The sequence below is a fragment of the Zonotrichia leucophrys genome, chromosome 3, assembly GCF_028769735.1.
Source record: "Zonotrichia leucophrys gambelii isolate GWCS_2022_RI chromosome 3, RI_Zleu_2.0, whole genome shotgun sequence".
In the NCBI taxonomy this organism is placed as follows: Eukaryota; Metazoa; Chordata; class Aves; order Passeriformes; family Passerellidae; genus Zonotrichia; species Zonotrichia leucophrys.
The window spans coordinates 19600450-19625041 of record NC_088172.1 but is presented as its reverse complement, the minus strand read 5'-3'; the positions used below and the strand labels follow the sequence as shown (position 1 = coordinate 19625041).

The 24592-nt window shown below is 43.5% G+C and overlaps 2 protein-coding genes across 4 annotated transcripts; both read right to left on the bottom strand.

Annotated features, from left to right (window-relative positions):
* Window positions 1–7282: 7282 nt before the first annotated feature.
* Window positions 7283–24462, bottom strand: LOC135445316 (glutathione S-transferase-like). 2 transcript variants are annotated; one of them, XM_064707597.1, is made up of 7 exons: window positions 14718–14863; window positions 13523–13636; window positions 12813–12864; window positions 9740–9872; window positions 8734–8875; window positions 7910–8041; window positions 7283–7588 (listed from the first exon to the last, which is right to left on the bottom strand). In XM_064707597.1, exons 2-7 carry the CDS (start codon window positions 13607–13609, stop codon window positions 7469–7471), a joined length of 666 nt encoding a protein of 221 aa, XP_064563667.1. In that variant the 5' UTR covers window positions 13610–13636; window positions 14718–14863; the 3' UTR covers window positions 7283–7468. The 2 variants fall into 2 exon arrangements, with proteins under 2 accessions (XP_064563667.1, XP_064563668.1); XM_064707598.1 differs by lacking the exon at window positions 14718–14863 and adding an exon at window positions 24448–24462 and having other exon boundaries at window positions 7378–7588.
* On the bottom strand, window positions 16981–24525 carry LOC135445314 (glutathione S-transferase-like). 2 transcript variants are annotated; one of them, XM_064707593.1, is made up of 8 exons: window positions 24448–24525; window positions 23252–23365; window positions 22537–22588; window positions 19465–19597; window positions 18485–18626; window positions 17704–17835; window positions 17236–17383; window positions 16981–17130 (listed from the first exon to the last, which is right to left on the bottom strand). In XM_064707593.1, exons 2-7 carry the CDS (start codon window positions 23336–23338, stop codon window positions 17261–17263), a joined length of 669 nt encoding a protein of 222 aa, XP_064563663.1. In that variant the 5' UTR covers window positions 23339–23365; window positions 24448–24525; the 3' UTR covers window positions 16981–17130; window positions 17236–17260. The 2 variants fall into 2 exon arrangements, with proteins under 2 accessions (XP_064563663.1, XP_064563662.1); XM_064707592.1 differs by having other exon boundaries at window positions 16981–17383; window positions 24448–24524.
* Window positions 24526–24592: the final 67 nt, after the last annotated feature.

The window sequence follows — 24592 nt, the reverse complement described above, 5'->3', positions numbered from 1 at the left end:
TTGGCCGAGTAAGTTTTAGTCTCAGTTCTTTGTCTCCTGGTGTCACTCTCCAAGTGAGGAAGCAAAGGGAGACGACCCATCCTTTGATCAGCATCGAACTCCGATTTATTGATCCAACATGCACACTTTTATAACCGTGTTAATTAAGTTCATACATATTGCAAAACCCGAGCTCATTATTGGCTACAGATTACACACCAACCCCTCCTTTTGTTTTCAATACCTGTGGTTTCTTATTGAGACCAAAACTTGTTTTTCTCATCCTGTTATTGACTGTTCTCAAGGCCTCCACGTTTGTCACTCTGCTTTCCCATCACTATTCAAGGACAAGGTATTTACTTGTAATTAAAAAACAAGCCTGAGAACTTTGCTGTTTACAGGAACGTGTCTGAGAACTTTGCTGTTTACAGCTGCCTTTTACTTTTCAATCAGCTGTATATTTTCATGGCCTTTTTTCCTTCAAGCCATGTCTGAGCAAAATTCTCAAAATTCTCTTTTTTCTCAAAAATCCAAGGGACTTCTAGGGCTTTCTTCACTCCAGAGTGATGGATCCAGGCATTCTGCTCCTTGATTTTGATTGCGGTGAAGATGGTGAGAAGTACTTGCAGTGGTCTCTCCCACTGTGGTTCCAAAGTCTTCCCTGTAAGAGACTTAACATATACATCATCCCCAGGCTATCTGACTCCCTGCTCCGAGTTCCAGCCACGTTTCTCAATTTCTCTGAGCTGTTTGCTTAAAGCCACCATGTAGGTGGCCAGTGTTACCTCCCCAAAGTGGGTGGACATTCCCTTTTGTATTCCATACAGTCTTCTATGAGGCATTTCAAAAAGACTCAACTTTCCTTTAGCCCGAATTTAGTTCGAATTTGCAATAGTGCCAGTGGAAGAGCTTGGGGCCAGGGTAGATTAGCTTCTTGCCCCAGTCAAATGATTCATTTTTTCTACCTGGCTGCTTGATTGGGGCGGCATGAAGTGTGAAGTTCCTAATCTATGCCCAGATGGCTACTAATCTGTTGCACTGCTCTGGAAATGAAATGTGATCCTCTATCCAAGGATTTTGTGGCTGGAACTCTGAAGCATGGTATTATTTCTTGTAATAATACTCTGGTCATCTCTTGAGCTTCGACAATTATGGTGGGGAATGTTTCTGGCCACCCTGAAAATGTATCTATTAATACCAGTAAATACTGATACCCCCCTTTCCATGGGAGTTCTGAAAAGTTAATTTGCCACTGCTGTACAGGCCCATGGCCTCTCCCAGTCTGACTGAGTTTCGGCCTGGAGGTATTTTTGGGGTTAGTCTGGAGGCAAGGATCACACTGTCGGCTTACCTGAGTGACAGTGGCATATAAATTCCTGACAAGGATTCTTTCAATCAGACATGTGTTCTAGAAAGCCTATGGAAATTACTACTTCAAAGTCAACACTTCATCTCAATGCACTCTGTATCACTGGCAGCCTTGGTCATTTTGGGAAAGGTGATACACTTTATAAAAGCTTTTAAGTAGTTAGGCCCCAGTGTGTTTTCTAGTGAGCTTCTTTCACTAGTGACCACGAAAATGGAAAGGAATTACCAGCTCTCTTTCAATGGCAGCCCACCCCTTGTGGTTGTATGTCTCTTTTGTTTAATATTATTGTATTCTGGCTTACCTTTGAAGAAAATCTGCCCATAATTACCTCACCTTTTGCTGCTTTCTTTGCCTCTCCATCTGCCAGCTCATTTCTTTCCTCCAATTCTGAGCTCACTCTCTGGTGTGCCTTAATGTGCCCTTTCAGGCAGCTGAAATGCTTCCAGCAGCTGGATTGTCTCTTCTTTCCCTGTGAGGTCAGCAGTCCCCTCTCCTTCCAGATGGCTCCATGTGCATGCACGACTCTGAATGCATAATTCGAGTCTGTATAGATGTTTATTTTCTTTTCCTTTTGCTGTTTCTAAGACATGGGTCAATGCATTTATCTCAGCCTTCTGTGCAGAGGTACCTGTAGGTAAGGGTCCAGACTCTATTACCTCTCTGCAGGTAGTCACTGTGTACTTTGCAATGTCGCTTTCCACTGGCAATGTAGCTGCTCCTGTCAGTGAACCAGGTCTCTGCATCGTCCAAAGGAGTGTCCTTTAAGTCTGGGCGGCTGGAGTAGGTACCTTCAATGGTCTCCAGGAAATCATGGTGTACTGCTTCTCCTTGATTTCCACTGAAAAAGGAAGCTGGGTTGACAATATTAGTCACCACTATCTCTACATCATCTTGCTCTACCATGATGGCCTGGTATTTCAGAAACCTCTGTGGTGAAAGCCAGTGGCCACCCTTTACTTCCAGTACTGCGGACACTGTGTGGGACACTAGCACAGTCATTTTTGTCCCAGGGTAAACTTGGGTTCCTCTTGAATATTCAGCACGACTGCTGCAACACCTCTGAGGCAACCTGGCCATCCTTTGGCTGTTGCATCTAGTTGCTTAGAGAAGTAAGCAACTGCCCTCTGGTACGGACCCAAGTCCTGAGCCAATATTCCCAGGGCAATTCCTTGCGTGGAAAAATAGAAAGAATGGTTTACTTACATCTGGAAGTCCTAAAGCTGGAGCAGACATGAGGGCACTCTTTAGCTGGTGAAAGGCCTGTGTGGCTTCTTTTGTCCACTGGAGATCTCAGTTTCCATTGGCAATAAGAGCATAGAGGGGTATGACGAGCAGTCCATGATTATAAACCCACAGCTGGCACCACCCTGCCATGCCTAAGAAGGTTCGGAGTTCCTTCATTGTCTGGGGTTTCGGGGTTTGGCATATGGCTTCCCTGCCTTAAAGTCTGCTGCTCAGCACTCACTTCTTACCCCAGGTAGATTACCTTCTGTTTCACTACCTGTGCCTTTTTCTTTGAGACTCTGCATCCTTGGAGTCCTAGGAAATTCAACAGGCTTACCGTCCAGGCTTCTCTCACTTCCTTCGTCTGAGTGGCTACTAGAAGATCATCCACGTACTGCAACAGCTTCCTTTCCTCTTGTGGAGCTTCTCGGGACTCTGGGTCTTTGCAAGCTGTTCTCCAATCGGAGTGGGGAATTTTTGAAGCCTTCAGGCACATGGACCACGTGAGCTGTGCTTGAATGCAAAAATTTTCTGGCTGGCTGCATGGATAGGGAGGCAAAAGAAGGCATCTCTTAGGCCTAAAACAGTGAACCAGGTTAGCTCAGGTGTTAAACAAGTTAGTAAAGTATATGGATATTCTACCACAGGGTATAAATTCTTTGTAATCCTACTGATAGCCCTCAATCCAGTACTATCAATTATTGGGCTGATTCCTTTCCTATCTTCCTTTTGAGGGGGTACTGCTCAATTCTCACTGGTTGTGCTCTTTCCTTAAGCTTGATTACTGTGGGGGGGCATTTTTCACTCTCCTTGGTACAGCAGAGGCCCATACCCGCAAAAATACTTATTTACTTATTCTAACATCTCTTTACCAATGTCTTTCTTAATTTCAGTGTCTGTTAATGTTAAGCCTAACATCTTTATATCATTTGCCTCCAGAGAAAGTAACCTTTCTCATTTGAGAATGTTTAGCGAATTGAGCAAATTGTACAAAAACTTCTAAGTACAAATGTTACTTTAAAGGTTTGCAAAAGTATGCCTTCTCAGACTGGTCAGTTGTTCCCCATACTACAACATAAACATTCTCCACAGGTACTAAAGCTTTAAAACTGAATATATGGCCCCTGTATCAACTAAAATTCCACCCTTTTCTTTCTTCTGATCTCACTGCCTCTCGCAGAGGGGTCTGTAACATCCTAGTTCTGGATGAAATTGAACGGCCAGGAGGGGGATGGGTTTGAGTGGGTATACTTTTGGAGCCTAAGTCTTCTTCCCTTTTGGGGAGGTCATCTTTATCCTTCCTCCCTTACCTTAGGAGGAGCCTTTAACAAATCATATGTACTCATTTTGCGAACTGTAATCGCTTTGCGTTTCAGCATGATAATCTTTGTTTGACTTCATACATTGCTATCTTATGCTGCATGCTGAACAACACATTTGATTTCCCTTCTCCTTGCTTTGTTTTCCTTTTCAAGGGCCAAGACCAGAGGGCGGTCTGATCCCACAGTCTCTTTGCCATTCTGGGTGATTTCTTAAAACAAAAAACATATCAGCATACAAAACCTCATCCCATTTACCTTCCCATTTTAAAACAGTATTAACTGCAATGTGGTATTATAAAAATTTTTATTTTCTGAGCTGCCTCTACTGGCAGCCTTATTCCAGCGAGGCTCTCCCAAAAGGGGCTAGTTCCGGAACCTCTTTGCTTTGGTTAGTTCTCATTATGTCCTTCACAGTAGTTTCCCAGTCTTCCTCCCACACTCCCACACACAGCTCCAGGTGGCAGGTATCAGATGTGATTTCCTACACACGAGCTTTAAGATCTTAGGTTCTGAATCAGCTTGATCAGAAAACTTTAATTTACACTCGGGGCATGTGCCCTGACACTTATTAGAACAGCAATACCAGCGTCTCTCACAAACTCCGCACTGCAATAATACCAATGCAGCGTGCCAGCCTCTTGATGCACCCACGGCCTTCAGGAATTGCCTGCAGAGGCAGGCTATTCCATTTATTATGGGGAATTCTAAATCCTCTACAGCAGGCTGTTCCCAGTCCAGACTTACTATAGTACCAGCTGAAGTCTCATAAGCTTATTCATCTCTTCTATCTAAACTCTGTTTTACAAAATATCAGTCTTTTCTAGTTCTCTTCTTGCACAATCTAATAAGCACTGTGTATACTTACATTCGTTTTACTGCCTTGCAAAAAGGCTGTGCTTGTCACAGCCAAAACTCTGATATGCCCGCAGAGACAGACACACATGCACCCCCCCCCCTTTATCTCAAATTCACTAGAGCCAAGGCTTGAATTGCTGTGGCGGGGAGAATTCTTGGAATTCCTTTAATTCACTTTACCATAGTTAAACATAAATCACCATACCATAATTTTTCTGTGTAAAATCCTACTCTTGCTGCAAACAAAATCCCAAAATCTCCACAAACACCACTATGCAATCTAAGAATCAAATTACCACAATGCAGTGGAAGAAAATCACCAGACAAAATCACTGGGAAAGGGCATATCTCTCAAAGTGCCTACTTTTCTCAACACAACACAGCATACCATAATTCAGCATTTACTCACATCAGCTTTCCCTGGACACAATCAAAATAACAGCACACAGTCCAGAGATCAAGTCCAAACATCCAGGGCAAAGGAACTCTCTGAGCTCATACTCACAGTTATAATGTACCAAATCTACACAAATCACTACATTTAGACACAATAAATACCATCACTGATGTTTCTCCACTCGTTCCACTTCTCTGCAGGGCACTCCATGCCCCCACAGCCTGCTACAGCCAGCGCCTCAAGCTTCACCTGGCCGCTTCAAACACGGGTGGTACTCACGTCCCCGTGCCATGGGTGAACTCACTTGTTCGCTCTCCCTTTCATACACCACACACTCGCACGATTACAGACACAATAAAATTAACCACACAATATATTAACCATACAGTGATAGAGTGTCCAGACACCACACACACACACACACACACACACACACAGGTTCACTCGACCCACCCCTAGGGTTGCTAGCACTCTGCCCTATCAGACAATGAACCTCCATCTCTAATCCAGCTACTCCATCAGCTGCAGCCACAGGCCGAGCACCCAGACGTCTCTGAGTGATTTGCTCCCTATCTCTCTTTTCCCCCAGGGGCCCCTCAGTACATACCGTATCCTCTGCTGGCCAGCAGGTCGTTGTCTGTCCTTGCAGGAGGCAAGTCGAGACGAGCGGAGCCCCACCAGGAAAAAAATCCTAGGGCGCACCTTGGAGGTCCGTCAATCCCCCCTGCCCCTGCAGGGACAGAGAACTCCTGCCTGGCTCGCCATAATGTTTTGCGAAGAAAAGAAGAAAACCCCACAATTTGTGAAAGTTGTAAAGCTGGTATGTTTTATTGCAGCGCTGGACGCATGCGGAGATTGCTCTCCTTAAAAAGGCATGTGTACCTCTGAGAACTTCAGGTCTCTTTTTATCTCCCTCTCAAATACATATGCATTCAGTTTTACAATAGGTCCATACATATTCACTTTTATGGATTTCGCATGACATTTGCCGCTATTTCTTTTTTATCAGAAAGAATTTTTAGGTCAGGTTGACCTGCTCCCATGACAGTTTCTGTCTCTCTTTATCATCTTCTGTCTCCCCCCCCCACCCCCCCACCCTTTTTTCTGTCCTTCACTGAAGTTACTTCACAGAGCTTAGGCCTTGCAGTCAGGCTAAATAACTATGGTTTCTAACCACAGACTCAATTCAAAAATGTACATTTCACCTAAATCAAAATGGATTTCTATCCGGGAAAATTTCTACTTTGCCTCAGTGAAGCGTGATCTAAGTGATTAAAATTAACAACTTGACTACAATTAGTATAAAATTTGATTTAATATAAAGTGATGTAACTCAACATGAAATCCTACATTCCAGGGTCTCACTAAGACCTGACATGATCCTGACTCCTCCTTTCTCAATAAGTTTTAAACTGGCAACCAGCATTTGTTTCTCAGAGTCTGCAAAGGGCTTTTAACTGCTGCAATAGATCTTCTGATAAAGGAAACATGGGTGAAGCTGCATTACAAGACTTCAAGTGTCTAGTGCCAAAGCAGAGATATAGTAGGAGCTCTGGTCCAAGGATATTCCAAGTTAAACTCAGAGGAAAGAAAGATCCAAACTTTCAGCCTCAGCTAACCAGAACCTGCAGGCTTTTCCTGGCATTTCCCAGAAAAAAATACAGGACCTCTTACGTTATGGGTGCTTAGTTGGAGGCAGACACCCAACACGGACTCACCGAGCAGTCCTCAACAAGCCGCGTGTTTTATTGTTCAGAGTTTCTTCTATAGGCAGCTCTAAACTACCAGGTCTCAGCTGCTGCTTGGTCTGGGTCTTAACACAGCCCAGCACTCTGACCAGTAATGTCTCTGCATTTATGGTTGAGAGGGATTAGTCGGGGTGCTCTGTTTGAGTTCAAATCTATCCTATCACTCTTCACCTAGGCAGTTTTTTATCAAACCAGAAGAGCCAATAAGGTTTCATATTCAAGCCAGACTCATTTGTCCAGCTACAGACTAGCTGTATTGCAAAAAAGACCTACTCTTTGGGATAATCACTCCTAATTTTCCAACAATTATGGGAGTGTCAGAAAAACAGAACCAGACAGATCTTAGACGTAGATGTAGCAGCAAGAAATCAATGAACAGCCAGGTTTTGAGTATCAATAGTAAGAATTTATTTCAGGTATTCTGTTTAGCTATTTAAAGCATTCTGTATTGTCCAATATACCCCTTATTTAGTGAACTATAGTCTTTGCTGGTAGGATCAAATATTGTTTTCCAGTGTTTTCATTATTTTCCCAATGTCAGCAGCACAATGGAATAGTTTCTACAGCTTTACACTCAGTAGAAAATTTTGATCACTTTGGGTAACTCTTCCTCGGTTATTAGCGGTTTCCTCTGGCTGCCAGGCTGCAGGAATTTCTTTATTGTGGGGATATTGCTTATTCTTGCTTTGAAACTCTACAAAACAAAATCAAAACAGCACTGTGCTTAAGAATCATTGCAGCTGTCAGACATTTCAATGTTATCCATGCTCTGAAAGAAACATTACAGCTTGGTGCTGCAGAGGAAACTTTATGCTTCCCCTCTTATGCTTTTGGGGTTATAATGACAGAAGGGACCACAAATACAAAACTGAGTAGCTGAGGCCAGCTACAGTACGTGGGACATTTTACTGTTTTCCAAGTCACTTTTGACACTCTCATTCCCACATATTTCCCAGCCACTTTAAATCAGTGGTCCTTTCCTTTCATTCTATATTCAAATTGCTCATTCATTTACCTGCAAGAGAGGAAATTTGGCAAGTATATCAGGTTTGCACTCCTCTGCCATTAAAATGATTTCAAGTAATTGAACATCTGCCCTGCTCAGCTGGTTGCCAACCAGAAAGCCTTTTCCATGGCCTTTCAAAACCTAAAAACAGAGAACAGAAGCAGATCATGTCTCTTCTCTATTAATAAAATATAAAATAACATATAAATATATAAAATATCAGTTTTTCTGTTCTTCTCTCATAAAAAATATATCTTCAAAGCAGGGTCACACATTGCACAGAGTTGTCAGTGAAAGAAGGAAATGCAGTTCAAACACCTGCAGTACAAACAATGATCTGAAGGCACTGCCATCCCAGGCATCATCTATCAGCCTTTCACTTCTACATTCCTGTCTGGCAGCTCAGTTGGGCTCATCTTGCCTTGCCTGCTGTAGCTGCACTGAAGGCTGAGCTGTATGAGATACAGGAGGAACTGCAATGCTTTTACACAGCATGTATGTTACAGGGCCACTTGCATTTCAGGAGGAGACTTGATGTCAAAGCTGGAGCTGTAGAGTCTTTTGTCTGAAACAGCACACACACTGAAACATGGACATTTGGGGAGCTCTGTGTGTGCTGGGTTTTTGCAGCTGTACATCTCTCCCAGATTTGAAGTGCCTTCTGTCCCCTCTGTAGTTTCCTGTCTCCACCTTAATCCCAGCACCACTAAAAACCAGAGCATTGCTTTTCCAGGGGTAGCTTCTCTTCTGTTTTCCTCCATTAAACTAGTGTGCTTCCAGGATGGAGGTTCAAGGTAACAGCATCAATTGAGCTACAAGCACTTTGCACATACCTTCTCAAAGGCTGGGAAGTATCTGTTTTCAGCCTTGTCTATCATATTTGCAAAATTTTCGTCCCTTTTGCCTGGTGGTAAGTAGCCATATTTCATGAGTAACTCATTCAGATCGAACATTCCTTCCACGTACATATCGATTCTGAAAGAAAGAGATCCATTTTGTGAGGTCACGCAGTAGATCTGAACAGCACAATAACTCCTGGCACAAGCTCACTGAGATGCTGGGAAATCCCTGCCTCTTCTATCCCACACACACACACGTACCCTGGCAAAGTTCCCCCTGGAATGCAGTTGCACTGGGGCCAGGCAGGGGGGGAGCTATAGCCAAAGGCAAATGCAAAATTCCTAGGGAAACCTAAAGACTGTAGGACTCCCACTTCTTACTGGGACTGATTCCTGTCTGGAATATGGGTTTGTGAACCTGATTACAAAACTGTCATGTGTACCATGAAGACTCGTGTCAAAAATCCAATAAGACAGCCTAAGGTTTACAGCAGGTCCGTACCATTTCTAGCAAATATTGTGACACATGTGTTTACCAGGGCTTATTAATTTCAACCATTCAGTAATACCTCAGGTGAAAACATGAGCCCCAGGAGTCCTCTCCTTTAATAACCTGTAATTAAATCTCTACTCATGCCTGGTTATTAGAGAGAGTAGTGTTTTTGTTCCCTTAAAAGACATTGCCCTGAGTGTGAGCAGGGTAAAATGATGCTGCTGACAACTGCAGGAGAAAATGAAATGCAGCCTCAGTGGGACAGTCTGCCCCCCCAACTGCTTTCTTCTGATAAGTGCATGGACCTCTGACTGATGATTCCTGGGCTCGCTTGCCCTATGGAATCCAGCTGCCTCTCTCTGCTGCAGACATCAGCTGCAGTCACAGTGGTCTCGTGCACTGCTGCCCTCTCCCACTGAATCGAGCTGGGAGCTGGATACCCTTGTGTTTCCCTGAGCTACAGGGTGAGCTGGGGTCTAACAAGCAAAGGTGGTACTGTTACAGTACAGGGCTCTCTCCTTCACGTCCTTCCCGTAGAGGTTGTACTTGGTTGATATGTAGTTGGCAATGGCTCTGGTCTGCACCAGCTTCATCCCATCGATCTCTACCATTGGCACTTGCTGAAAGAGCAGGGATCCATCTAGGCCAAACAGAAAAACACAAGGAGAAGTTCAGTCCCTCAGTGAGAACCACCCACATGTGTTAGGCAAAGAGACCACACGTATTCCTTTTTATTTAGAATCGGAATCAATCTGGCTGGATAAAATATCCCAAGATCATCAAATCCAATTGTAAAACCAGCAATGCCTAATTCCACCACTAAACCCTCTCCCCAAGTGCACATCTACACGCAAAGACTCAACCACTTCCTTGGGCAGCCTGTTCCAATGCTTGACAACACTTTTGGTAGCAACCTTCCTCATTCTTACAGGAAGGTGTGGACAATGCTCACCATGCAGCAGTGACATGTTAATAACTTAATACTATAGAAATGAAGTGGTGGGAATTTCAGATTGAGGAAACAGCCAAAGGCAGATCTGGCAGCTGTCACACATTGAAAAATACATGCACTGCATGGCTCTAACACAGGTGATTTTCATGGAGGTTCACAGAGATGAGGAGGACTGAAAGATGTGGTCCAGCCAGTTTCTGTCATGTTCTGCTAAATACATCTGCTTTTTCTAAGCACTGACCAATATACAATGTCAATACTAATGAATATATAAATAATAGTGAATAGAAAAGCAAAGAAGATCTTTGTGACAACTTTTTTGACTTTACAAATGGCAGCCTCTAACATCCTACCCTTCCTTGTACTAACATTCTCCGCCTGCAAAGCAGGCACTGGGCCAGCCCTACTAGTAGCCTCCACCCGAACCCACCTCTCCAATCACCTAAACAATTTCAGCCTCCTACAAGGGTAAAAAACATCGCCCCAACCGCAGCACTCCTCCCCTTAACCCTCCTCTCCTCACGCAAACACCTATGACTAACATCACATAATACAGCCTACTAATCGCCACTGTCAGCCTCCAATGACTCACACCAACATACTACCCAAAGGCCTAAGCCCCTGAACATCCATTGACCAAATCCACTCCCCCCTGCTAGTCCTTTCATGCTGACTCCTCCCCCTCATAATCATAGCAAGCCAAAACCACCTAGAACAGGAACCCATCAACCGCAAACGAATCTTCGCCTCAACAGTAATCTTAGCCCAACTATTCATCCTTCTAGCTTTCTCCGCTTCAGAACTGATACTTTTCTACATCGCATTCGAAGCCACTCTCATCCCCACCCTCATCCTCATTACACGATGAGGCAGGCTGCCAGAACACCTAAACGCTGGCACTAGCCTCCTATTCTACACACTGGCCAGCTCACTCCCACTACTTATTGCCATCCTCCACCTGCACAATCAAATCGGTACACTACACTTCCCAATACTCAAACTTTCACACCCTACATTGAACTCTTCTTGATCTAACTTTTTGACTTTACATCTGTCTAGGCATGAAGTGGGAACAATGAGTGAGTTCCATGAGATTCCTGCAAGACCTCAATACCTCTTGGAGTGAGGCTGCAGCCATGCAACGCTCTTGCTAGCATGCAGAAGTCTTATCTTAGCCTGAAAGATGTAAAAATTGTTCTCCAGACAGAGAGCTATCAGATGAGAGAGTCTGCAAGAGTTTTTGCTTGACGGAATCATATTTCTTGACTCAGATGACTGATCAGATATGTCTTTCTTTGTAAGGGTGCATTTAGCATTCTGCTTGTGTCCCAAAATATTTTTTGAAAGGCAGCCTTTCCTATATAGGGACCAAGTGATTATTCCTACAGGACAGCAGGACCGCAAATGCTAACCCAAGCTCACGTTGCTTTTCACAGGCCAGGTGAAGAGCACACACATGCAATTTGTTTTGGAGGAAAAATGATTATCTTGTTCAGGAAGACAGAAGCTGAAGCCAGCATGGTGGATTGTTGCCTTGGGAAGCAGGAATGCAGCAGAAGAACAGGTAAACTCAGAAATCTGGAACTCTGTTTTCATAGGGATCATAAAAACACAACTTTGATGGCAACCTAAGATGCCAATGACTTTCAAGATGATCTGAAGACAAAGGCCTCTATGGCCATAGGATGGAAAGCAGTGGTCACAAAGTGAAGCAAAGGAGTGAGACCTCGTGGGAGACGACCCCTGGGTGCCAACTGTAGGGGCTGATCTCTGGGGCATTCGGTGCCATCCGGCTGCTCTGGACCCCTGCCCATCCCAGCCTTTACGAGGACAAAAGGAAAAGACTTGAGGCTCTCTTCTCCTCGGGACCAGAGCCCTACTTTATTCCTTGATACCTGTCACCTGGAAATCCAGGCAACATCCCTGGGGAAAAAGAGGAGGAATCCTTGATGGCGGGAGATTTTAAACCGGGGAATGGAGGGTGGAGGAAAAGAACCACAAGGAATGGGATACAAGTGGGGAGGGGGAGAGGAGAGGTGGAGACCAGGGAGAAACCACTGCTACAGGGGCCTAGGGGGCATAAGGGGAGAAGGAGACAGACCATGTGATCAGTGCAATTTACCAGACACCCAGTGCAAAACAACAACTAAATCAACTATTTAGTGCAACACAACAAAGGAGAGTCAACCATCTGAACTTCAAGAAAGACTCTTGGACTGTGTGGGTTGTCCAGAGAAGCTGTACATCCTTGGAGATACTCAAAGTACAAGATACTACTCCATCCTTGGAGATACTCAAAACACAGCTGGGCATGGTCCTGGGTAACTGGCTGGAGGGGCCTTGCTTGAACGGGGGAGGTGGAGTAGATAATCTTGAGAGGTCCCTTCTGACCTCAGCCCTCCTGGGATTCAGTGGAGGTTGAAGCAACTGGGTGGATGATATCACCTAACACTGCAGTGTGCAACTCTGAGAGCTCATGTACAATCCAGTCTATGCCATTTTCTTTTAAGGCACTAAGATTTAAGAATTCTTAGGAGATCTCAGAGAAGCAATTCTAATTTTAATTCAGATTATTTTTATTATTGTTATTATTGCTGCTTTCATTACCTAAGAGTGAAGGAAACTTACCATTCTGTAACTTTGTCAGATCCTCCTTTTCTTCCAGGTAAGATTCTTCAAACTGCAGGAAGGAGAAAAGTTCTATTGTCATTCCATGATTTAGCCTTTCCTCCTTTAGGTAAAAAAGGCCTAAAGCGATGTGTTTTGGGCAATTTGATATTTCTAAAACGTGAATCATATTCAAAATTTTGCGGGCACATTGGCGTTCACTGTGACAGAAGCCCTTGTATCTTGAAACACACAGATTCCCATATACCATCTCAGGTTTAGTATCAGAATATGTCAGAGGTATAAAATTTACTTTGTGGTTTACAATATCCAGTATGTTCAATGGCAAATTACATCAAGGCAGCAATAATAATCTCTTGCTGTTTTGGACATTGGAATTTTACAGAAGGTTCTCAGAATTGCAGGTGCTTGACCTCTGTGATTAATCAGAAAATTAGGAAGCCAGGTTCTGCTGCTGGGGTTCTAAATTTCTTCTCTCTCTAGCTACAGGGGAGGAGCATTTGTGGTGCTACCTGCAGGCTTTGCACACGATGCATGCAAGTGAGACAGGAACTTGCCCCCTGCTTAGGGCAAGCTCGTGGTCCCTGTTGGCCTGCTCAGCAATGCACTGAAGGCACAGCTTGAAACTGCTGCTCAGTCACACTTTTCAGAAGGAACAGCAGAAGCACATATTTGTCACAGGATCGCAGTACAAAAGACCAGAAGCAAACCTCAACCCCAGCTGCTGCCAGGAGCCACCGAATTGGTTCCATGCGACCACGTCCATTGAAGTAGTGCAGCTTGGGTTTTCCAGACATGTTTCCACCTGCCTGATTCCCTGGTATCTGCAATGAAGAAAGCAGGGTTGCGCAATAAACATTCACAATCCTGGATTCAACTCTCTAATGTGCTTTCAATGTTGTCTTTTTTGAAACCAATGATTTATCGTCCAATACTTGAATTAATCAACAGTGGATATAAAAGTTAGAATGTATTGAGAGACTGCCGCTTATCATTCTGCCTTCAAATATTACTTACACATGCAGAATGTTTAAGCAAAACTCTGTACTTACAGCAATATGCCCAGAGAGGAAAGCAGGCAATCAAAAGAATTTTCATTCAAAGTGTTCTGTTCTGACCACTAAGCTGCTTGTGCTCATTGTGTATTTTTGCATTATCAGAACACAGTTACTGTTTAATCAGATACATGCTATAAACTCAGCAACTGCTCTGCTTTGTCCAGAAGCCATTTAAGCTCCATTATAACCAGCCAGGAAGGAATTCTTTCCAGCAGTCTATCCCTTTTACAACACTCCCTACTTCTGAAATGTTTTTAGACAAACCTCTATAAAATGGAAATTAATTTTGTCTCAGGTAACATCAGATTTGCCTTTAAAACAGGCACAGCTTCAGGGCAATGCTTGCTTGGTCCAGTTCCAACTCTGCTGGAATTTTGAGCAACAACAGCTTCTAGGCAGACACTTAAAGCAACAACAGTTTCTAGGCAGACCGGCACCCACCCCACTCAGAACCATGTGTGCACATCAGCCACAAACACACCCAAACAGTGCCCAGCCTGTACCAGCCTCACAGCTATTGACTCCCTGTCAGCAACAAAGCTGAAGCTTTAACAGCAGCAACAGGAAAACAGCCAAACCACCACCATATTCCCCTTGTAAATAACATGTCAGCTTCTCGACAGTAGGAAGGAGGAGGTGAGAGAAAACACTCCCTTCTTGTTGCATCTGCACTTCTTTTTCTAATTCTCTGCACCTCAAAAGCAACTGATTAAGAATTAACATTTGGTACACATAACCATGTTAGTAAAGAAAGTACATACACACATTTATTCTATAAAACCCATTAAATGACTGAGTTTCACATACAACAACTCCCTGCATGTCCAAAATAAAAGAACCTACTTACCTTGTGCACTGTGGAACTCACTCTAAGCTCTCAGCCGTTCTGTCTTCAGATCATATATCTCTATAGCCCCTCCCACACCAAGTATTGCAAACAATTCTCTGCAAATGAGAGACCTCCTTCTCTTAAGCAAACAAAACCAATTATCTCTATTAAGTTACTTCTCACCTACAGAAAATAAAATCCGTACTAATGCTGACAATGTAGATATGTAAGGTAGATGAGAGGTCATGGTCATTGGAAATATCTGTCCTAGCACAGATGTTTATATGCCTCTTAATTGCTAGTTTAAAATAATTTTAATGGCTGAAAAGCTCAGTTGAAAAGAATGCTGCAATGCCAATCACACTTTTATTCTAATGGTTTTTGTTTTTTTACTTTTTACACCTTGCCACTTTACATAAATCACATCAACTAAATCTGCTCAAATCTCACACAAGTTTCTATGCCTTGCTAAGTGTATATTCCTTCAGGACACTTCTGCTCAATTTCATCAACGGACATTGGGGTCAGATTTTACATTTTTTTCGTCAAAAACGTTTCTCTGAATTTGACTCAGTGTAAATACACACCAAAGAGAAGTGTGAGAGACAATGAATGAAGTGTGGTATCAGAAGTCAAACGGCCCTCTGCACTCCTGACTGTTTTCTTTGGCCAACTGTATTCATTTACGATGTCAATACAGAGTAATCCTCCATGTACCATCCTGCCTATCTAATCTATGTAGTTAATAATGATGTAGGCAGTACCTGCAGTCAAGGTCAACATCCACGTGCAAAATTTGGCTGAATTACCCTGTACATAGCAGTGAGAAGGAATATTCTTCTTAAATTACACAGGGAGGTTGTATAAATTGCAGAGTCACACAAAAGAATTGGTTGTTACAGCAGGAGGGGCGTTCTCCCTCAGGTCCTTCCTGGGCAGTAGCTGCAAGTCTGAACGCTTCAGTGAGGCAGGAGAGAAACAGCTCCTGCAACAACCCTCTATAATACATGCTTTGCTGCTGAAAAATATGGGGATTTTTCCTTTTTCATAAAAAAAAAAAAACTGGTTCCAGCTGCATGACATTTCCTATGAAGAAACTGTTGGCTTTACCAAGACCTAAAGAGTCCTGAGATTGCCCAGCTGAAAACTGACAGTGCTCTAGTTGTAGCTGGATTTAGGGCACTGACTCTTTCATTTACAAACTTGGTTTATTTGGTGTTTGAGTAGTATCACAGAATCATAGAATGGTTTGGGGTAGAAGGGACCTTAAAGATCATCTAGTTCCAACCCTCCTGCCATGGACAGTAATGAATTTCACTACATAAATGCACATATTTATCAAAGTTCAACAGTCTTTTTAACCTCAATAGTGGAATTTGATTTAAGTGATTAAAATGAACAACTCCAGTACATCTTGTATTTGTTTAATACAAGTTGTTTTATATAAACTTGGTTTAATAGACAGTTACATAAGTCAATATGGATTCCTGCATTCCAGGGTCTCACTAAGACCTGACACCATCCTGAATCCTTCCTTAACAAGTTTTAACCTGCTGACCACCATTTGTTTCTCAGAGTCTGCAAAGGGCTTTTAGCTGCTGCAATAGATCTTCTGATAAAGGAAACATGGGTGAAGCTGCACTACAAGACTTCAAGTGTCTAGTGCCAAAGCAGAGATATAGTAGGAGCTCTGGTCCAAGGATATTCCAAGTTAAACTCAGAGGAAAGAAAAATCCAAACTTTCAGCCTCGGCTAACCAGAACATGCAGGCTTTCCCTGGCATTTCCCAGAAAAAAATACAGGACCTCTTATGTCATGGGTGCTTAGTTGGAGGCAGACACCCAACACGGACTCACCGAGCAGTCCTCAACAAGCCGTGTGTTTTATTGTTCAGAGTTTCTTCTATAGGCAGCTCTAAACTACCAGGTCTCAGCTGCTGCTTGGTCTGGGTCTTAACACAGCCCAGCACGCTGACCAGTAATGTCTCTGCATTTATGGTTGAGAGGGATTAGTCGGGGTGCTCTGTTTGAGTTCAAATCTATCCTATCACTCTTCCCCTAGGGAGTTTTTTATCAAACCAGAAGAGCCAAATTAGGTTTCATATTCTAGCCAGACTTCTTGGTCCAGCTACAGATTAGCTGTATTGCAAAAAAGACCTACTCTTTGGGATAATCACTCCTAATTTTCCAACAATTCTTGGGAGTGTCAGAAAAACACAACCAGACAGATCTTAGGCATAGAAGTAGCTGCAAGAAATCAATGAAGAGCCAGGCTTTGAGTATCGATAGTAACAATTTATTTCAGGTAATTTCTTTACTCATTTAAGGCACCCAGTGTTGTCCAATATATCCCATATTTAGCAAACTGTTTCCTTGGCTGGTACACTGATGTAGCTTTACATTGAAGTGTCTGCAGTAGGCTAAAATCAGTCCTGTAGGTAAGGAAAGAGAGATTAAACTTCTTTTTTTTTTTTTTTTTCACTAATTCCATTAATTTCATTTTGCCAGTATCAGCAAATACAATGAAATACCCATACAGCTTGTATAGGTTTAGACAGCTGCTCAAGAGCGGAATATTTTCATTGCTCTAGCGACATCTTCCTCTGTTGTTCGTGGTTTCCTCTGGCTGCCAGGCTGCAGGAATTTCTTTATTGTGGGGATATTGCTTATTCTTGCTTTGAAACTCTACAAAACAAAATTAAAACAGCAACGTGCTTAAGAATCATTGCAGCTGTCAGACATTTCAATGTTATCCATGCTCTGAAAGTCACATCACAAATTGATGCTGCAGAAGAAACTATGTGCTTCCCCTCTCATGCTTTTGGGGTTGTAGTGACAAAATGTGGCAATAACAATGAGATGTGGGCCAGCTAAATAATTTTTTAGGTATAATTTATATTATTTTGCATGTCACCTCTGACCCTCTCACTCCCACATATTTTTCAGCCACGTTAAATCAGTGCTCTTTAAAATTCATTGCACATTAAAATTGCCCATTCATTTACCTGCAAGAGAGGAAATTTGGCAAGTATATCAGGTTTGTACTCCTCTGCCATCAAAATGATTTCAAGCAATTGAACATCTGCCCTGGTCAGCTGGTTGCCAACCAGAAAGTCTTTTCCATGGTCTTTCAAAACCTAAAAACAGAGAACAGAAGCAGATCATGTCTTTTCTCTCTCTTTTATCAGTTCTTTTCTCATATAGAAGGTGATATCTTCAAAGCAGGGTCACACATTGCACAGAGTTGTCAGTGAAAGAAGGAAATGCAGTTCAAACACCTGCAGTACAAACAATGATCTGAAGGCACTGCCATCCCAGGCATCATCTATCAGCTCTTTCACTTCTACATTCCTGTCTGGCAGCTCAGTTGGGCTCATCTTGCCTTGCCTGCTGTAGCTGCACTGAAGGCTGAGCTGTATGAGATACAGGAGGAACTGCAATGCTTTTACACAGCATGTATGGTACAGGGCCATTTGCACTTCAGGAGGAGACTTGATGTCAAAGCTGGAGCTGTAGAGTCTTTTGTCTGAAACAACACACACACTGAAACATGGACATTTGGGGAGCTCTGTGTGTGCTGGGTTTTTGCAGCTGTACATCTCTCCCAGATTTGAAGTGCCTTCTGCAGTTTCCTGTCTCCACCTTAATCCCAGCACCACTAAAAACCAGAGCATTGGTTTTCCAGGGGTACTTTTGCTTCTGTTTTCCTCCATTAAACCAGTGTGCTTCCACGATGGAGGTTCAAGGTAACAGCATCAATTGAGCTACAAGCTCTTTGCCACATACCTTCTCAAAGACTGGGAAGTATCTGTTTTCAGCCTTGTCCATCATATTTGCAAAATATTCCTGCTTTTTGTCTGCTGGTTGGATAACATACATCATGAGTAACTCATTCAGATCGAACATTCCTTCCACGTACATATCGATTCTGAAAGGAAGAGATCCACTTGGTCAGGTCACACAGTAGTTCTGAACAGCACAATAACTCCTGGCACAAGCTCACTGAGATGCTGGGAAATCCCTGCCTCTTCTATCCCACACACACACACATACCCTGGCAAATGCAGTTCCGCTGGGGCCAGGCAGGGGGGGAGCTTGGACCAAACGCAAATGCGAAATTCCTAGGGAAACCTAAAGACTGTAGGACTCCCACATCTTACTGGGACTGATTCTTGTCTGGAATATGGGTTTGTGAACCTGACTACAGAATTGTCATGTGTGCCATCCAGACTCGTGTCAAAACTCCAAGTTTTACAGCAGGTCCATACCATTTCTAGCAAATATCGTGACACATGTGTTTACCAGGGCTTATTAAGTTGAAGCATTCAGAAATACCTCAGGTGAAAACATGAGCCCCAGGAGTCCTCTCCTTTAATAACCTGTAATTAAATCTCTACTCATGCCTGGTTATTAGAGAGAGAAGGGTTTTTCTTCCCTTAAAAGACATTGCCCTGAGTGTGAGGAGGGTAAAATGATGCTGCTGACAACTGCAGGAGAAAATGAAATGCAGCATCAGTGGGACAGTCTGCCCCCCCAACTGCTTTCTTCTGATAAGTGCATGGACCTCTGACTGATGATTCCTGGGCTCGCTTGCCCTATGGAATCCAGCTGGCTCTCTCTGCTGCAGACATCAGCTGCAGTCACAGTGGTCTCGTGCACTGCTGCCCTCTCCCACTGAATCGAGCTGGGAGCTGGATACCCTTGTGTTTCCCTGAGCTACAGGGTGAGCTGGGGTCTAACAAGCAAAGGTGGTACTGTTACAGTACAGGGCTCTCTCCTTCACGTCCTTCCCGTAGAGGTTGTACTTGGTTGATATGTAGTTGGCAATGGCTCTGGTCTGCACCAGCTTCATCCCATCGATCTCTACCATTGGCACTTGCTGAAAGAGCAGGGATCCATCTAGGCCAAACAGAAAAACACAAGGAGAAGTTCAGTCCCTCAGTGAGAATCACCCACATGTGTTAGGCAAAGAAACCACACGTATTCATTTTATTTAGAATCGGAATCAATCTGGCTGGATAAAATATCCCAAGATCATCAAATCCAATTGTAAAACCAGCAATGCCTAATTCCACCACTAAACCCTCTCCCCAAGTGCACATCTACACACAGTGACTCAACCACTTCCTTGGGCAGCCTGTTCCAATGCTTGACAACCCTTTTGGTAGCAACCTTCCTCATTCTTACAGGAAAGTGTGGACAATGCTCACCATGCAGCAGTGACATTAAGTTAATAACTTAATACTATAGCAGTGAAGTTGTGGGACATTCAGATTGAGGAAATAGTCAAATGCAGAACTGGTAGCTGTCCCACATTGAAAAATACATGCACTGAATGGCTCAAACACAGGTGATTTTCATGGAGGTTCATAGAGATGAGAAGGACTGAAAAACCTGGTCCAGTCAGTTTCTGTCATGTTCTGCCAAATACGTCTGGACTTTCTAAGTACTGGCCAACATACAATGTGAATACTAATGAATATATAAATAATAGTGAATAGAAAAGCAAAAAAGATCTTTGTGACAACTTTTTTGACTTTACAAATGGCAGCCTCTAGCATCCTTATACTAACATTTTCCGCCTGCGAAGCAGGCACAGGCCTAGCCCTACTAGTAGCCTCAACCCGAACCCACCACTCCAATCACCTAAAAAATTTCAGCCTCCTACAATGCAAAAAAACATCGCCCAACTGCAGCACTCCTCCCCTTAACCCTCCTCTCCTCACGCAAACACTTATGACCAACATCACACTATACAGCCTACTCATCGCCACCATAAGCCTCCAATGACTCACACCCACATACTACCCAAATAAAGGCTTAACCCCATGAACATCCATCGACCAAATCTCTTCTCCCCTACTAGTCCTTTCATGCTGACTCCTCCCCCTCATAATCATAGCAAGCCAAAACCACCTAGAACAGGAACCCATCAACCGCAAACGAATCTTCGCCTCAACAGTAATCTTAGCCCAACTATTCATCCTTCTAGCTTGCTCGGCCTCAGAGCTAATGCTCTTCTACATCGCATATGAAGGCACCCTAATCCCCACACTCATCCTCATCACACAATGAGGGAAGCTGCCAGAACACCTAAACGCTGGCACTAGCCTCCTATTCTACACACTGGCCAGCTCACTCCCACTACTTATTGCCATCCTCCACCTGCACAATCAAATCGGTACACTACACTTCCCAATACTCAAACTTTCACACCCTACATTGAACTCTTCTTGATCAAACTTTTTGACTTTTCATCTGTCTAGGCATGAAATGGGAACAATGAGTGAGTTCCATGAGATTCCTGAAAGACCCAAATATCTCTTAGAGTGAGGCTGCAGCCATGCAACGCTCTTGCTAGCATGCAGAAGTCTTATCTTAGCCTGAAAGATGTAAAAATTGTTCTCCAGAAAGAGAGGTATCAGATGAGAGAGTCTGCAAGAGTTTTTGCTTGACGGAATCATATTTCTTGACTCAGATGACTGATCAGATATGTCTTTCTTTGTAAGGGTGCATTTAGCATTCTGCTTGTGTCCCAAAATATTTTTTGAAAGGCAGCCTTTCCTATATAGGGACCAAGTGATTATTCCTACAGGACAGCAGGACTGCAAATGCTAACCCAAGCTCACGTTGCTTTTCACAGGCCAGGTGAAGACCACAGACATGCAATTTGTTTTGGAAAAGACATGATTATCATGTCCAGGAAGACAGAAGCTGAAGCCAGCATGGTGGGTTGTTGCCTTGGGAGGCAGGAATGCAGCAGAGGAACAGGCAAACTCAGAAATCTGGAACTCTGTTTTCATAGGGATCATAAAACCACAACTTTGAATGCAACCTAAGGTGCCAATGACTTTCAAGATGATCGGAAGACAAAGGCCTCTATGGCCATAGGATGGAAAGCAGTGGTCACAAAGTGAAGCAAAGGAGTGAGACCTCGTGGGAGACGACCCCTGGGTGCCAACTGTAGGGGCTGACCTCTGGGGCCGTTCGGTGCCATCCGGCTGCTCTGGACCCCTGCCCATCCCAGCCTTTACGAGGACAAAAGGAAAAGACTCGAGGCTCTCTTCTCCTCAGGACCAGAGCCCTACTTTATTCCTTGATACCTGTCACCTGGAAATCCAGGCAACATCCCTGGGGGAAAAGAGGAGGAATCCTTGATGGTGGGCAATTTTAAACTGGGCAAAGGAGGATGGAGGTAAAGAACCACAGGGAATGGGATACAAGTGGGGAGGGGGAGAGGAGAGGTGGAGACCAGGGAGAAACCACTGCTACAGGGGCTTAGGGGGCAAAGGGGAGAAGAAGACAGACCATGTGATCAGTGCAATTTACCAGACACCCAGTGCAAAACAACAACTAAATCAACTATTTAGTGCAACACAACAAAGGAGAGTCAACCATCTGAACTTCAAGAAAGGCTCTTGGACTGTATAGGTTGTCCAGAGAAGCTGTACATTCACCATCTTTGGAGATACTCAAAGTACAAGATACTTCTCCATCTTTGGAGATACTCAAAACCCAGCAGGACATGGTCCTGGGTAACTGGCTGGAGGGGCCTTGCTTGAATGGGGGAGGTGGAGTAGATAATCTTGAGTGGTCCCTTCTGACCTCAGCCCTTCTGTCATTCAGTGGAGGTTGAAGCAACTGGGTGGATGATATCACCTAACACTGCAGTGTGCAACTCTGAGAGCTCATGTACAATCCAGTCTATTGTCTTTTTAAGGCACTAAGACTTCAGAATTCTTAGGTGATCTCCGACAAGGAATTCCAATTTTAATTCTGATTATTTTTATTGTTATTATTATTGCTGCTTGTATTATCTAATAGTGAAGGAAACTTACCCTTCTGTATCTTTATCAGATCCTCCTTTTTTTCCAGGTAAGATTCTTCAAACTGTAGGAAGGAGAAAAGAAAAGTTCTATTGTCATTCCATGATTTCGCCGCTCTACTTTTAAGTAAAGAAGACCTAAAGAGATGTGTTTTGGGCAATTTTATATTTTTAAAACATAAATAATATTTGAAAATTGTCAGGCACTTTGGCCATAACTGTGACAGAAGGCCCTGGATCTTGAAACAAACAGATTCCCATACACCATCTCGGGTTGAGTATCAGAATCTGTCAGAGGTAAAAAATTTACTTTGTGGTTTACAATATCCAGTACGTTCAATGGCAAATTACATCCAGGCAGCAATAATAATCTCTTGCTGTTTTGGACATTGGAATTTAACTAAAGGTACTCAGAATTGCAGGTGCTTGACCTCTGTGATTAATCAGAAGATTAGGAAGCCAGGTTCTGCTGCTGGGGTTCTAAATTTCTTCTCTCTCTAGCTACAGGGGAGGAGCATTTGTGGTGCTACCTGCAGGCTTTGCACACGATGCATGCAAGTGAGACAGGAACTTGCCCCCTGCTTAGGGCAAGCTCGTGGTCCCTGTTGGCCTGCTCAGCAATGCACTGAAGGCACAGCTTGAAACTGCTGCTCAGTCACACTTTTCAGAAGGAACAGCAGAAGCACATATTTGTCACAGGATCGCAGTACAAAAGACCAGAAGCAAACCTCAACCCCAGCTACTGCCAGGAGCCACCGAATCGTTTCCATGCGACCACGTCCATTGAAGTAGTGCAGCTTGGGTTTTCCAGACATGTTTCCACCTGCCTGATTCCCTGGTATCTGCAATGAAGAAAGCAGGGTTGCGCAATAAACATTCACAATCCTGGATTCAACTCTCTAATGTGCTTTCAATGTTGTCTTTTTTGAAACCAATGATTTATCGTCCAAGTCTTTAATTAATCAACAGTGGAGGTAGAACTTAGAATATATTGAGAGACTGCCGCGTATCATTCTGCCCTCAAATATTACTTACCCATGCAGTATGTTTAATCAAAACTCTGTACTTACAGCAATATGCCCAGAGAGGAAAGCAGGCAATCAAAACAATTTTCATTCAAAGTGTTCTGTTCTGACCAGAAAGCTGCTTGTGTTCATTGTGTATTTTGGCATTATATCAAAACACAGTTACTGTTTAATCAGATACATGCTATAAACTCAGCAATTGCTCTGCTTTCTCCAGCAGCCATTTATGCTCCATTATAACCAGCCAGAAAGGAATTCTTTCCATCAGTCAATCCCTTTTACAACACTCCCTACTTCTGAAATGTCTTTACACAAACCTCTAAAACATGGAAGCTAATTTTGCCTCTGGTAACATCAGATTTGCCTTTACCACAGGCACAGCCTCAGGGCAATGCTTGCTTGGTCCAGTTCCAACTCTGCTGGAATTTTGAGCAACAACAGCTTCTAGGCAGACACTTAAACCAACAACAGTTTCTAGGCAGACCGTCACCCACCCCACTCAGAACCATGTGTGCACATCAGCCACAAACACACCCAAACAGTGCCCAGCCTGTACCAGCCTCACAGCTCTTGACACCCTGTCAGCAACAAAGCTGAAGCTTTAACAGCAGCAACAGGAAAACGGCCAAACCACCACCATATTCCCCTTGTAAATAACATGTCAGCTTCTCGACAGTAGGAAGGAGGAGGTGAGAGAAAACACTCCCTTCTTGTTGCATCTGCACTTCTTTTTCTAATTCTCTGCACCTCAGAAGCAGGTGATTGAGAATTAACATTTGGTACACATAACCATGTTAGTAAAGAAAGTACATATACACATTTATTCTACAAAACCCATTCAATGGCTGAGATTCACATACAACAACTCCCTGCATGTCCAAATAAAAGGACCTACTTACCTTGTGCACAGTGGAACTCACACTAAGCTCTCAGCCGTTCTGTCTTTAGATCGTATATCTCTGTAGTCCCTCCTACAGAGAAATACAAACACTTCCTTACAAATAGGACACCTCTTTCTCTTAAGCAAACAATAGCACTTAGCTC

What these genes read in the sequence shown, in the direction of transcription:
- LOC135445314 (XM_064707593.1), bottom strand. Translation starts at nt 23,338, where the DNA reads ATGTCTGGAAAACCCAAGCTGCACTACTTCAATGGACGTGGTCGCATG. An exon ending in TGGCAGTAGCTGGGGTTGAG is followed by an intron (nt 22,589 to 23,251) that starts GTTTGCTTCTGG and finishes TCCTTCCTACAG; the next exon opens with TTTGAAGAATCTTACCTGGA. An exon ending in GACGTGAAGGAGAGAGCCCT is followed by an intron (nt 18,627 to 19,464) that starts GTACTGTAACAG and finishes TCTTCCTTTCAG; the next exon opens with AATCGATATGTACGTGGAAG.
- LOC135445316 (XM_064707598.1), bottom strand. Translation starts at nt 13,609, where the DNA reads ATGTCTGGAAAACCCAAGCTGCACTACTTCAATGGACGTGGTCGCATG. An exon ending in ACTTCCCAGCCTTTGAGAAG is followed by an intron (nt 8,042 to 8,733) that starts GTATGTGCAAAG and finishes CTCTGTTTTTAG; the next exon opens with GTTTTGAAAGGCCATGGAAA. An exon ending in CCAAATTTCCTCTCTTGCAG is followed by an intron (nt 7,589 to 7,909) that starts GTAAATGAATGA and finishes TTTGTTTTGTAG; the next exon opens with AGTTTCAAAGCAAGAATAAG.